The sequence below is a fragment of the Engystomops pustulosus genome, chromosome 1 (genome assembly GCF_040894005.1).
Source record: "Engystomops pustulosus chromosome 1, aEngPut4.maternal, whole genome shotgun sequence".
Classification (NCBI taxonomy): domain Eukaryota; kingdom Metazoa; phylum Chordata; class Amphibia; order Anura; family Leptodactylidae; genus Engystomops; species Engystomops pustulosus.
This window is the reverse complement of record NC_092411.1, coordinates 23,300,276-23,314,213: the sequence shown is the minus strand read 5'-3', so window position 1 is coordinate 23,314,213 and position 13,938 is coordinate 23,300,276. Positions and strand designations below refer to the sequence as shown.

The 13,938-nt window shown below is 39.9% G+C and overlaps 1 protein-coding gene across 5 annotated transcripts in view; it reads right to left on the bottom strand.

Annotated features, from left to right (window-relative positions):
• ANKRD55 (ankyrin repeat domain 55) overlaps positions 1 to 13,938 on the bottom strand; it is a 38,163-nt gene that overhangs the window by 20,933 nt on the left and 3,292 nt on the right. For all 5 annotated transcript variants that reach the window (XM_072135711.1, XM_072135731.1, XM_072135701.1 and 2 more), the window contains exon 2: positions 3,321 to 3,443. In XM_072135711.1, the coding sequence (XP_071991812.1) occupies positions 3,321 to 3,443 (123 nt within the window). The remainder of the gene's footprint in view (positions 1 to 3,320; positions 3,444 to 13,938) is intronic.

Sequence of the window (13,938 nt, the reverse complement as noted above, 5' to 3'; positions counted from 1 at the left end):
TCCCCCTAGCGGTGGCTGTATATACAGTATGTAGTAATCTCCTGAGCTCCCCCTAGTGGTGGTGTATTTACAGTATGTAGTAATCTCCTGAGCTCCCCCTAGTGGTGGCTGTATATACAGTATGTAGTAATCTCCTGAGCTCCCCCTAGCGGTGACTGTATATACAGTATGTAGTAATCTCCTGAGCTCCTCCTAGTGGTGGCTGTATATACAGTATGTAGTAATCTCCTGAGCTCCCCCTAGCGGTGACTGTATATACAGTATGTAGTAATCTCCTGAGCTCCCCCTAGCGGTGACTGTATATACAGTATGTAGTAATCTCCTGAGCTCCCCCTAGTGGTGGTGTATACACAGTATGTAGTAATCTCCTGAGCTCCCCCTAGCGGTGGCTGTATATACAGTATGTAGTAATCTCCTGAGCCCCCCCTAGCGGTGGCTGTATATACAGTATCTAGTAATCTCCTCAGCTCCCCCTAGTGGTGGTGTATACACAGTATGTAGTAATCTCCTGAGCTCCCCCTAGTGGTGGTGTATACACAGTATGTAGTAATCTCCTGAGCTCCCCCTAGTGGTGGTGTATACACAGTATGTAGTAATCTCCTGAGCTCCCCCTAGCGGTGGCTGTATATACAGTATGTAGTAATCTCCTGAGCTCCCCCTAGTGGTGGTGTATATACAGTATGTAGTAATCTCCTGAGCTCCCCCTAGTGGTGGCTGTATATACAGTATGTAGTAATCTCCTGAGCTCCCCCTAGAGGTGACTGTATATACAGTATGTAGTAATCTCCTGAGCTCCTCCTAGTGGTGGCTGTATATACAGTATGTAGTAATCTCCTGAGCTCCCCCTAGCGGTGACTGTATATACAGTATGTAGTAATCTCCAGAGCTGTATAAACAGAATATAGAGTATATAGTAATTTCCTGAGCTTCGCTAATGGTGACTGGAGGTGATTTTGGATGTATTTGCAGAGGTTTTGGAGCTCTGTATCCAAAAATATTTTTTCGGAATTATTCAGCATATAATTGTGACCTTCTATAGAATATAACCCCTAATGATGTTTCCTGTATGTGTAGACAGTCACGTTCTGCTGCAGTTACTGATCAAAGGAGCAGAAATAAGATGAAGGCGACAGTGACGTGAAAAACAAACCTGCGGTGGTGATTTACATAAACTGCCAGAGGGGCGTCTCAGCTGTGATGTATTACACTGTTCAATGTGTAGGATTATAGCGCCCCATGGCAATGTCACAAGTAAACTGCAAGAGCGGAATAATCTGAGAAATGGCAATGACTCCCAGTGATGTTTGCTCTTCTCTGTTCTGTAATGTCTCCTCTGTTCTGTGATCTATGCTCTTCTCTGTCCTGTGATCTCTGCTCTTCCCTGTCATGTCATCTCTGCTCTTCTTTGTCATGTGATCTCTGCTCTTCTCTGTCCTGTGATCTCTGCTCATCTGTGTCCTGTAATGTATCATCTGTTCTGTGATCTATGCTCTTCTCTGTCCTGTGATCTCTGCTCTTCCCTGTCATGTCATCTCTGCTCTTCTTTGTCCTGTGATCTCTGCTCTTCTCTGTCCTGTGATCTCTGCTCTTCTCTGTCCTGTGATCTCTGCTCTTCTCTGTCCTGTGATCTCTGCTCTTCTCTGTCCTGTGATCTCTGCTCTTCTCTGTCCTGTGATCTCTGCTCTTCTCTGTCCTGTGATCTCTGCTCTTCTCTGTCCTGTGATCTCTGCTCTTCTCTGTCCTGTGATCTCTGCTCTTCTCTGTCCTGTGATCTCTGCTCTTCTCTGTCCTGTGATCTCTGCTCTTCTCTGTCCTGAAATCTCTGCTCTTCTCTGTCCTGTGATCTCTGCTCTTCTCTGTCCTGTGATCTCTGCTCTTCTCTGTCCTGTGATCTCTGCTCTTCTCTGTCCTGGGATCTCTACTCTTCTCTGTCCTGTGATCTCTGCTCTTCTCTATCTTGTGATCTCTGCTCTTCTCTGTCTTGTGATCTCTGCTCTTCCCTGTCCTGTGATCTCTGCTGTCTCTGTCCTGTGATCTCTGCTCTTCTCTGTCCTGTGAGCTGTGCTCTTCCCTGTCCTGTCATATCTGCTCTTCTCTGTCCTGTGATCTCTGCTCTTCTCTGTCCTGAGATCTCTGCTCTTCTCTGTCCTGAGATCTCTGCTCTTCTCTGTCCTGTGATCTCTGCTCTTCTCTGTCCTGTGATCTCTGCTCTTCTCTGTCCTGTGATCTCTGCTCTTCCCTGTCCTGCGATACAGCTCTGCGATGTTTGCTTTACACTGTCCTACGATCCCTGCTGTTCTCTGTCCTCTATTCACTGTGTCTTGTGATGTCTGTCCTATCCTATTATGTCTGGTCTGTCTTGTGATTTCTCCTATTCTCCTAATGTCTGCTTTTCTCTGTGGGATGTCAGTCTTGTCCTGTGATGTCTGCTCTGTTCTGTGCTCTGAGGTCTCCTCTGTCCTGTGATCTCAGCCCCTCCCTGTCCTTTGAAAATCTGCTCTGTCTTATGACCTCTGCTATTCTCTATCTCCCAATGTCTGCTCTGTGCTATTATCACTGCTCTTCTGTGTCCTCTATGTGGTGATGTCTGTTATGTCCTGTAATGTCTGCTCTATCCTGTGATCTCTGGTCTGCTCAAGATGTCTGTTCTTCTCTGTCCTCTCATGTCTCTTCTGTCCTGTGATCTCTGCTCTTCTCTGCCCAGTGATCTTGGTTATTCTCTGTCCTGTAATTTCTGCTCCTCTCTATCCTGTTAGGTCTGACTTTCTCTGTCCTATGATCTCTTCTCTGCCCTGTCCTGTTATGTCTGTCCTGTCCTGGTTTATACTATTGTATGACATTGATACAATGGGGGGGATATAACAATGTGTCTCAGGTTCAGCCAGTCTCTAGCTGGAAAACACTTGTTTTCTGCTGCACCAGATTTATCACTGTGATGATGAATTCTGGTGCGGGATAAGACTGTCGGTTCCTACTTTAGACCTACTATTAGTTGGTCTAAACTGTGCGCCAGAATTTTGGGCGCACAGACGATTCCTCCACAAGCCACGCCCCTTTATTATGAGACCATGCCCATCTACCACCAAAGGTCATGCCCCCTTAATCGGACAAGTTGGGAAAGTGCCAAAAAAACGGTCTAAAAGCCTTGATAACTGTGGTGAGAGGCATTATAGACAGTGTTTTTGGCGCAAAACCACCAGAATTGTGGCACAAGTGCGTTTATAAATCCCCCCCCCCAATGTATCTGGATGCATGACTAGTAATAACAGTGTGACACATATTATTTCTCCCCCTCCTCCACACGATGACTCTGACCTCACCTTCGTTGTCACAGTATTCTAGGATTGAAGGGTCTTCACGGATGATCGCCGTCAGAGTGTTGACATCGCCATTAGCTGACGCTTGATAAACCACAGACAAATCAATTTCTTCTGATGAGTCACCTGCAAACACACAACAAAATCCTCAGCTTTTCCTTGTCAGCTGCAGCGTTCAGAGATCGCGCAGATCATCTGTTATTGCAGATTTTACAGTCTGGTAAATACAAAGTGGGATTTATTTTTTGCTTATTTTCAAAACCGTTCTGAGTGGAAGTAAATGTTACACCTCCTAATATTAATTCCGCACAGAACGTCCAGGAATACAGAAAACTGAAAAGGAATTTGTTGTCCAGTCCTGAGCCTGACATTATTAATAATACAAGTCGGGCTGTGCCTGACATAGTGATAATAGCGCCACATCGCTCCATTCTACAGATCGTACAGGACTAAGAGAAAAGAAGTCAGGAATCAGAAAGATGTCCTAATGACCCGCCATTTACTGAGATTGTAGTGCACTGACAATTGATGGCAGAATAATGAGATATTGACATTTGCTAATAAAGGACATAAAGACTTCCCTGCTGCCGAATCATCCACATCCACCACTACTTCTATACATACATTCACACTGCCGCTGTACAAACATCCACTACTACTACTACAATGATCATACATCCACCTCTGCCATATAGTATATACATCCATTACTATGATACATGCATCCACCACTACCATACAATACATACATCCACTGCTACTACTACCATACATACATCTACTACTACTACCATACAATACATACATCCACTACTACTACTGCACTTACATCCACAACTACTTCTATACATACATTCACACTGCCGCTGTACAAACATCCACTACTACTACAATGATCATACATCCACTGCTGCCATATAGTATATGCATCCATTACTATGATACATGCATCCACCACTACCATACAATACATACATCCACTGCTACTACTACCATACATACATCTACTACTACTACCATACAATACATCCATCCACTACTACTAATACCATACATACATCCACTACTATTACTGCACTTACATCCACAACTACTTCTATACATACATTCACACTGCCGCTGTACAAACATCCACTACTACTACCATCCACTAAAATGATCATACATCCACTACTACTACCATCCACTACAATGATCATACATCCACTACTGCCATATAGTATATACATCCAGTACTATGATACATGCATCCACCACTACCATACAATACATACATCCACTGCTACTACTACCATACATACATCCCCTACTATGATACATGCATCCACCACTACCATACAATACATACATCCACTGCTACTACTACCATACATACATCCCCTACTATGATACATGCATCCACCACTACCATACAATACATACATCCACTGCTACTACTACCATACATACATCCCCTACTATGATACATGCATCCACCACTACCATACAATACATACATCCACTGCTACTACTACCATACATAAATACTTCTACTACTACCATACAAACATCTACTACTACTACCATACATACATCTACTACTACTACCATACATATATTCACTTCTACTACTACCATACATACATACTTCTACTACTACCATACATACATCTACTACTACCATACATACATCTACTACTACCATACAATACGTACATCCACTGCTACTACTACCATACATACATCTACTACTACTACTACCATACAATACATACATCTACTACTACTACCATACAATACATACATCTACTACTACTACTACCATACAATACATACATCTACTACTACTACCATACAATACATACATCTACTACTACTACCATACAATACATACATCTACTACTACTACCATACAATACATACATCTACTACTACTACTACCATACATACATCTACTACTACTACTACCATACATACGCGACTATGATACATACATCCACTACTACTACCGTACTTTTACCACTACCATATATACATCCACTCCTTAGTCATGGATGGTGTTGGATTTAATGTTGTATGCAATGTCCATGTTTGCTATTTAAATAAAGAAAGAAGCTTTTAAGCAAGAGAGCTGGATCGTAAGAGGATATTTCTATGTTGTGGATCTGAACGATGAGGAATGGTCCGTGCTCCCAGCATACAAAACAATATTGGTGAGCTGGAGATGGAAATTTGAAACTGCATCCACTACTACTACTACTGCACATATGTACATCCACTACTAGATATTCATAATGTCACCGTACACGTACATACATCCACTACTACTACTGCACATATGTACATCCACTACTAGATATTCATAATGTCACCGTACACGTACATACATCCACTACTACTACTGCACATATGTACATCCACTACTACATATTCATAATGTCACCGTACACGTACATACATCCACTACTACTACTGCACATATGTACATCCACTACTACATATTCATAATGTCACCGTACACGTACATACATCCACTACTACTACTGCACATATGTACATCCACTACTACATATTCATAATGTCACCGTACACGTACATACATCCACTACTACTACTGCACATATGTACATCCACTACTAGATATTCATAATGTCACTGTACACGTACATACATCCACTACTACTACTGCACATATGTACATCCACTACTACATATTCATAATGTCACTGTACACGTACATACATCCCCTACTACTACTGCACATATGTACATCCACTACTAGATATTCATAATGTCACCGTACACGTACATACATCCACTACTACTACTGTACATATGTACATCCACTACTACATATTCATAATGTCACTGTACACGTACATACATCCCCTACTACTACTGCACATATGTACATCCACTACTAGATATTCATAATGTCACCTTACACGTACATACATCCACTACTACTACTGTACATATGTACATCCACTACTACATATTCATAATGTCACTGTACACGTACATACATCCACTACTACTACTGCACATATGTACATCCACTACTACATATTCATAATCTCACTGTACACGTACATACATCCACTACTACTACTGTACATATGTATATCCACTACTACATATTCATAATGTCACCGTACACGTACATACATCCACTACTACTACTACTACTGTACATATGTACATCCACTACTACATATTCATAATGTCACCGTACACGTACATACATCCACTACTACTACTACTGTACATATGTACATCCACTACTACATATTCATAATGTCACCGTACACGTACATACATCCACTACTACTACTACTACTACTACTACTGTACATATGTACATCCACTACTACATATTCATAATGTCACCGTACACGTACATACATCCACTACTACTACTGCACATATGTACATCCACTACTACATATTCATAATGTCACCGTACACGTACATACATCCACTACTACTACTACTACTGTACATATGTACATCCACTACTACATATTCATAATGTCACCGTACACGTACATACATCCACTACTACTACTGCACATATGTACATCCACTACTACATATTCATAATGTCACCGTACATGTACATACATCCACTACTACTACTGCACATATGTACATCCACTACTACATATTCATAATGTCACCGTACACGTATATACATCCACTACTACTACTGTACATATGTACATCCACTACTACATATTCATAATGTCACCGTACACGTACATACATCCACTACTACTACTGCACATATGTACATCCACTACTACATATTCATAATGTCACCGTACACGTACATACATCCACTACTACTACTGTACATATGTACATCCACTACTACATATTCATAATGTCACCATACACGTACATACATCCACTACTACTACTACTACTACTGTACATATGTACATCCACTACTACATATTCATAATGTCACCGTACACGTACATACATCCACTACTACTACTGTACATATGTACATCCACTACTACATATTCATAATGTCACCGTACACGTACATACATCCACTACTTCTACCGTGCTTACACCTACTACACAATATATACATCCACTACTATGATACATACTCTACTTTCATATATATATATATATATATATATATATATATATATATCCACATCTACAACCTTACATACATCTACTACTACTGTACATGCATCCACTACTACTACCATATATATATATATACAGGCGGTCCCCTACTGAAGAACACTCGACTTACATACGACCCCTAGTTATAAACGGACCTCTGGATATTGGTAATTTATTGTAATTTAGCCCTAGGCTATAATGATCAGCTGTAACAGTTATCAAATGTGTCTGTAATGAAGCTTTATTGTTAGTCCTGATTCTTATGACAATCCAACATTTTTAAAATCCAGCAATGGTAGTAACTCTGCACTACCTTAACCCCAACATTGAATCAAAACTAGCAATGAATGTGCTCAGGTGATATACAGGTGTTTAACTGTATGAAAATTGGAAGTATAAAAGGGGAAATTGCACCAAGCACCAATACACGCCAATGGTTAGATACTAACCAAATTTGATGTATTATTTGATGTAATTTGTATTTTAACCATCATAGTTAATAAATAATGTGTATGTATAGTAGCTAACCATTAGCGTGGATTGGTGCTTGGTGCAATTTCCCCTTTTATACTTCCAGTTTTTAAAATCCAATTGTCATAGAGACCAAAAAAGTTCTGGCTGGGGTTACAATGATAAAATATACAGTTCCGACTTACATACAAATTCAACTTAAGAATAAACCTACAGACCCTATCTTGTATGTAACCCGTGGACTGCCTGTATATATATATGATTCATAAGAGCTGATCGTAGCATATGGAATAAATCCCAAGCTTTTTTGCTATTTCTGTGGTAGTGAAGCCTCTTGTATGTTGTGTGTATGGGGGAGCCCTGTCACCCGGCCGTTGGGGTCAGCACATAACAACCTCCTCGGCTCTTCCTTCCTCATCTGACTCTTGTTTCAGGAAACGTAGAATCAGATACTTCTAAGAATTCCTCACATCTCACAGCTACAAGTGTCAGAAACACAGTCTTATAATTGGATCAAACTGTCAAGAGCGAGAGCAGCAAAGCGAGAGCAGCGCAGATAACGGATAAAGAGAAGGCGAGCGCAATGCAGAAACACCCAGAAATAACCCCGAATAGAGGAACCTTCTCCGTGTTATGTATCAGAAGTGTCAGAATCTGCATAAAGTGATAAAATGTAACCAAACAGTAACAACAACAAAATAAGAGGTGGCACACCACAGCCCCACATACTCATACATCTGCCTATACATTAAATAAATACCAATACATGATACATATGCCTATACATCTCCCCATATATGATGTATATGCTTATACATCTCAAAGCTCATACATGATATATATGCTCATACATCTCCTTATACATGACATATATGCTCATACATCTCCTTATACATAATGTATATGCTCATACATCTCCTCATGCATGATATATATGCTCATACATCTCCTTATACATGACATATATGCTCATACATCTCCTCATACATGATATATACGCTCATACATCTCCTTATACATAATGTATATGCTCATACATCTCCTTATACATGATATATATGCTCATACATCTTATACATAATGTATATGCTCATACATCTCCTTGTACATGATACATATGCTCATACATTTGCTTATACATGATATATATGCTCATACATCTCCTTATACATAATGTATATGCTCATACATTTCCTTGTACATGATATATATGCTCATACATCTCCTTATGCATGATATATATGCTCATAATCTCCTTATACATAATGTATATGCTCATACATCTCCTTATACATGATATATATGCTCATACATCTTATACATAATGTATATGCTCATACATCTCCTTGTACATGATACATATGCTCATACATTTCCTTATACATGATATATATGCTCATACATCTCCTTATACATGATATATATGCCCATACATCTCCTTATACATGATATATATGCTCACACATCTCCTTATACATAATGTATATGCTCATACATCTCCTTGTACATGATACATATGCTCATACATTTCCTCATACATGATATATATGCTCATACATCTCCTTATACATGATATATATGCTCATACATCTCCTCATACATGACATATATGCTCATACATATCCTTATACATGATATATATGCTCATACATATCCTTATACATGATATATATGCTCATACATATCCTCCTCATACATGATAAATAGTCTCATAGATCTCCATGTACATGATATATATACCCGTACATCTCCACATACAGTGTATATATATATATGGCCATACATCTACCCATACATGTTGAGGGAACCCCAGTGTGACTGTTACCTATGTACCCCAATGGTTAGGGTGTAAACCTGTGTAAAAATGCCAAAACTTCTAATATAATTTATGGATTGTAATTATTATTTTTCATACACATTTTCTAACTTATTATTTATTAACTATTTTAATTATTCTATATTTTTCTTTGCTCCATCCATTATGAATCTGTAGATGAAAGAACTGATGTGACCCCATGGAGAGATCGGCAGGCTTTCTGCTCTCCAGGGGGCAGATGTCAGGATGTTCCAGGTTTTCCAGTAAAGCACAATTCATTATCTTGGCTTTTCCTGGAAAATCTTATCAGTTGTCATTGGTGACTTCCCCTGACAGCTGACGTCTTCACATTCCCTGTCTCCCTGCTCTCTCTATAGTCACCTTCTCATTATGGGATCTCTTCCCACAGAAAATCCCCAAATCCCTGTCTCTAGTAATAGCTATTAATTATATTCTATCATTAAAGGGCTATTTATGACATGTCACTGCCTTTAAGGCTGAGTATGTTCTATCTTGTATCTGTGTATATTTGTGTATGTAAGAGGAGGCATTGGCTTCTTCTTCTGGAGGAGATGGATACATCTGATTGTGAAGGGTTTGTCTGCTAGTGTGGGGGTTTTAGCTCCCTTTGTAGGTGTAATATGTTAGACTAGGACAAAATAGTCCTGACCTTATGTAAATGATTTACTACAGGTTTAAAATAACCACATAATGGTATCTCCTGGGCTCCTCCTATTGGTGGTTGTATATACAGTATGTAGTAATCTCCTGAGCTCATTCTAGTGGTAGCTGTATATACAGTATGTAGTAATCTCCTGAGCTCCTCCTAGTGGTGATGTATATACGGTATGTAGTAATCTCCTGGGCTCCTCCTATTGGTGGTTGTATATACAGTATGTAGTAATCTCCTGAGCTCATTCTAGTGGTAGCTGTATATACAGTATGTAGTAATCTCCTGAGCTCTCCTAGTGGTGCTGTATATACAGTATGTAGTAATCTCCTGAGCTCCCCCTAGTGGTGGTGTATATCCAGTATGTAGTAATCTCCTGAGCCCCTCCTAGTGGTGGTGTATATACAGTATGTAGTAATCTCCTGAGCTCTCCTAGTGGTGGCTGTATATACAGTATGTAGTAATCTCCTGAGCTCCCCCTAGTGGTGGTGTATATACAGTATGTAGTAATCTCCTGAGCTCATTCTAGTGGTAGCTGTATATACAGTATGTAGTAATGTCCTCAGCTCCCCTTTGGTGGTGCCTCTATGTACAGTATGTGGTAGCTCCTACTAGTGGTGGTGGCTATATATACGGTTTATTGTAATCTAAACTTCCCCCAAGTGTTGGCTATATATACAGAATGTTCCATATACATGGAACTATGTATATGTAGATTTGGTGCATTGGAGGTGAAAACAATTTGTTATAAAAATATCTTTAGAAAAATGTATTAGGATTTAGAACTTATTACAATTAAAGAAACACAAAAATAGACTTAAAGAAAACATATCAGGACTCAAAACCAACTTATATCCCAAATGGACCTGTATGAACCTGTATAAAAGGTGAGTCTAATAAGTCACATCTTCAGACCCTAAGGCGCCATGTGGGAAGTAAAGCCGGAGCAGTAACCCATCTTCACTGCGTATGTACCGCACCTACAGTGATTGCGCAGCGAAGCCGGGGTGTACTATGCCTGCTTCACTTTCCGCAAAATGCAGGAGCTGTGGGAACAAGGTGAGTATAAAATTTATTTTTTTAAGACGATCCCTGTAAAAACATACAAGGGGATTTAGGAAACTAAAGCAATGGTTTATATGTGCGTCTCTGTTACCATATCTGTATACTGTGACTTGAAGCTTGTGCACAGCTGCATTACTGTCCTATGAACAAGCAGTAAGAGCAGCGACAATGGGGCAGATTTACTTACCCGGCCCATTCGCGATCCAGCGGCGCGTTCTCTGCGGTGGATTCGGGTCCGGCCGGGATTCACTAAGGTAGTTCCGCCGACGTCCATCAGGTGGCGCTGCTACGCTGAAGTTCCCTGGAATGCACTCAAGTTCACCGGCCTATTCCTAGTGAAGGTAAGTGCAAGTTTCGCAACCCTTTTTTTTTTTAAATGCGGCTGTTTTTCCAAATCCGTCGGGTTTTCGTTCGGCCACGCCCCCCCGATTTCCGTCACGTGCATGCCAGCGCCAATGCACCACAATCCGATCGCGTCCGCCAAAATCCCGGGGCAATTCAGTGGAAATCGGCGCAAATCGGAAATATTCGGGTAACACGTCGGGAAAACGCAAATCGGGCCCTTAGTAAATGACCCCCATTGTCTTCTCTTATGTGTGCAATGTCAGCTGAGACATTGTAACATCAGCTATAAAGAGCAGCAGACAATAGCGCCCCCTGTGTCTTGTCTGCTATGTATTACTTCCTTCTGTGCAATGGTCATATTTGTAATCAGCTCCTCGGACTTGTCTATCCTGGAAATGACATTTCCCTGAGCTGCGGACCCCTACTGGGTGTGGACATGTCTGGAAATCTTGTCTCACACATTTTTTCTGTTAGATGTGGACTCCTGCTGAGCCGCACTGTTCTTACTATAGTATCCTGAGGCCTGAAGTACAGGGCATACAGCGCACCTCTTGGTGATTAGAAACATAGGTCCGTCCCACACACAGAACCAATTACTGCTGTGAAACCCCAAAACTGAATTTATCTGGAATTATCAGAGGCTTCTATGGTGTCAGATCTCATAGATCACATCTGGAATCTGTCACATCACATAGACCTCATCTACAGTATCTCATAGACCACCACAGCTACAATATATGACATCTCATAGACCAGCACAAATAGCGCTGATCACATGTAGAATGTGTCACATCTCATAGATCACATGTAGAATATGTCACATCTCATAGATCACATGTAGAATATGTCACATCTCATAGATCACATGTAGAATATGTCACATCTCATAGATCATATGTAGAATATGTCACATCTCATAGATCACATGTAGAATATGTCACATCTCATAGATCACATGTAGAATATGTCACATCTCATAGATCATATGTAGAATGTGTCATCTCATCGATCACATGTAGAATATGTCACATCTCATAGACCACATGTAGAATATGTCACATCTCATAGATCACATGTAGAATATGTCACATCTCATAGATCACATCTAGAATATGTCACATCTCATAGATCACATGTAGAATATGTCACATCTCATAGATCACATCTAGAATATGTCACATTTAATAGACCACATGTAGAATATGTCACATCTCATAGATCACATGTAGAATATGTCACATCTCATAGATCACATGTAGAATATGTCACATCTCATAGATCACATCTAGAATATGTCACATCTCATAGATCACATGTAGAATATGTCACATCTCATAGATCACATCTAGAATATGTCACATTTAATAGACCACATGTAGAATATGTCACATCTCATAGATCACATGTAGAATATGTCACATCTCATAGATCACATGTAGAATGTCACATCTCATAGACCAGCACAAATAGCGCTTGTCAGTTCTCATAGATTAACATCTAGAATATGTCACATCTCATAGATCACATGTAGAATGTGTCACATCTCATAGATCACATGTAGAATATGTCACATCTCATAGATCACATGTAGAATGTGTCATCTCATCGATCACATGTAGAATATGTCACATCTCATAGATCACATCTAGAATATGTCACATCTCATAGATCACATGTAGAATATGTCACATCTCATAGATCACATGTAGAATATGTCACATCTCATAGATCACATCTAGAATATGTCACATCTCATAGATCACATCTAGAATATGTTACATCTCATAGATCACATGTAGAATGTGTCATCTCATCGATCACATGTAGAATGTGTCACATCTCATAGATCACATGTAGAATATGTCACATCTCATAGATCACATGTAGAATGTGTCATCTCATCGATCACATGTAGAATATGTCACATCTCATAGACCACATGAAGAATATGTCACATCTCATAGACCACATGAAGAATATGTCACATCTCAAAGATCACATGAAGAATATGTCACATCTCATAGATCACATGAAGAATATGTCACATCTCATAGACCACATGAAGAATATGTCACATCTCATAGATCACATGAAGAATATGTCACATCTCATAGATCACATGTAGA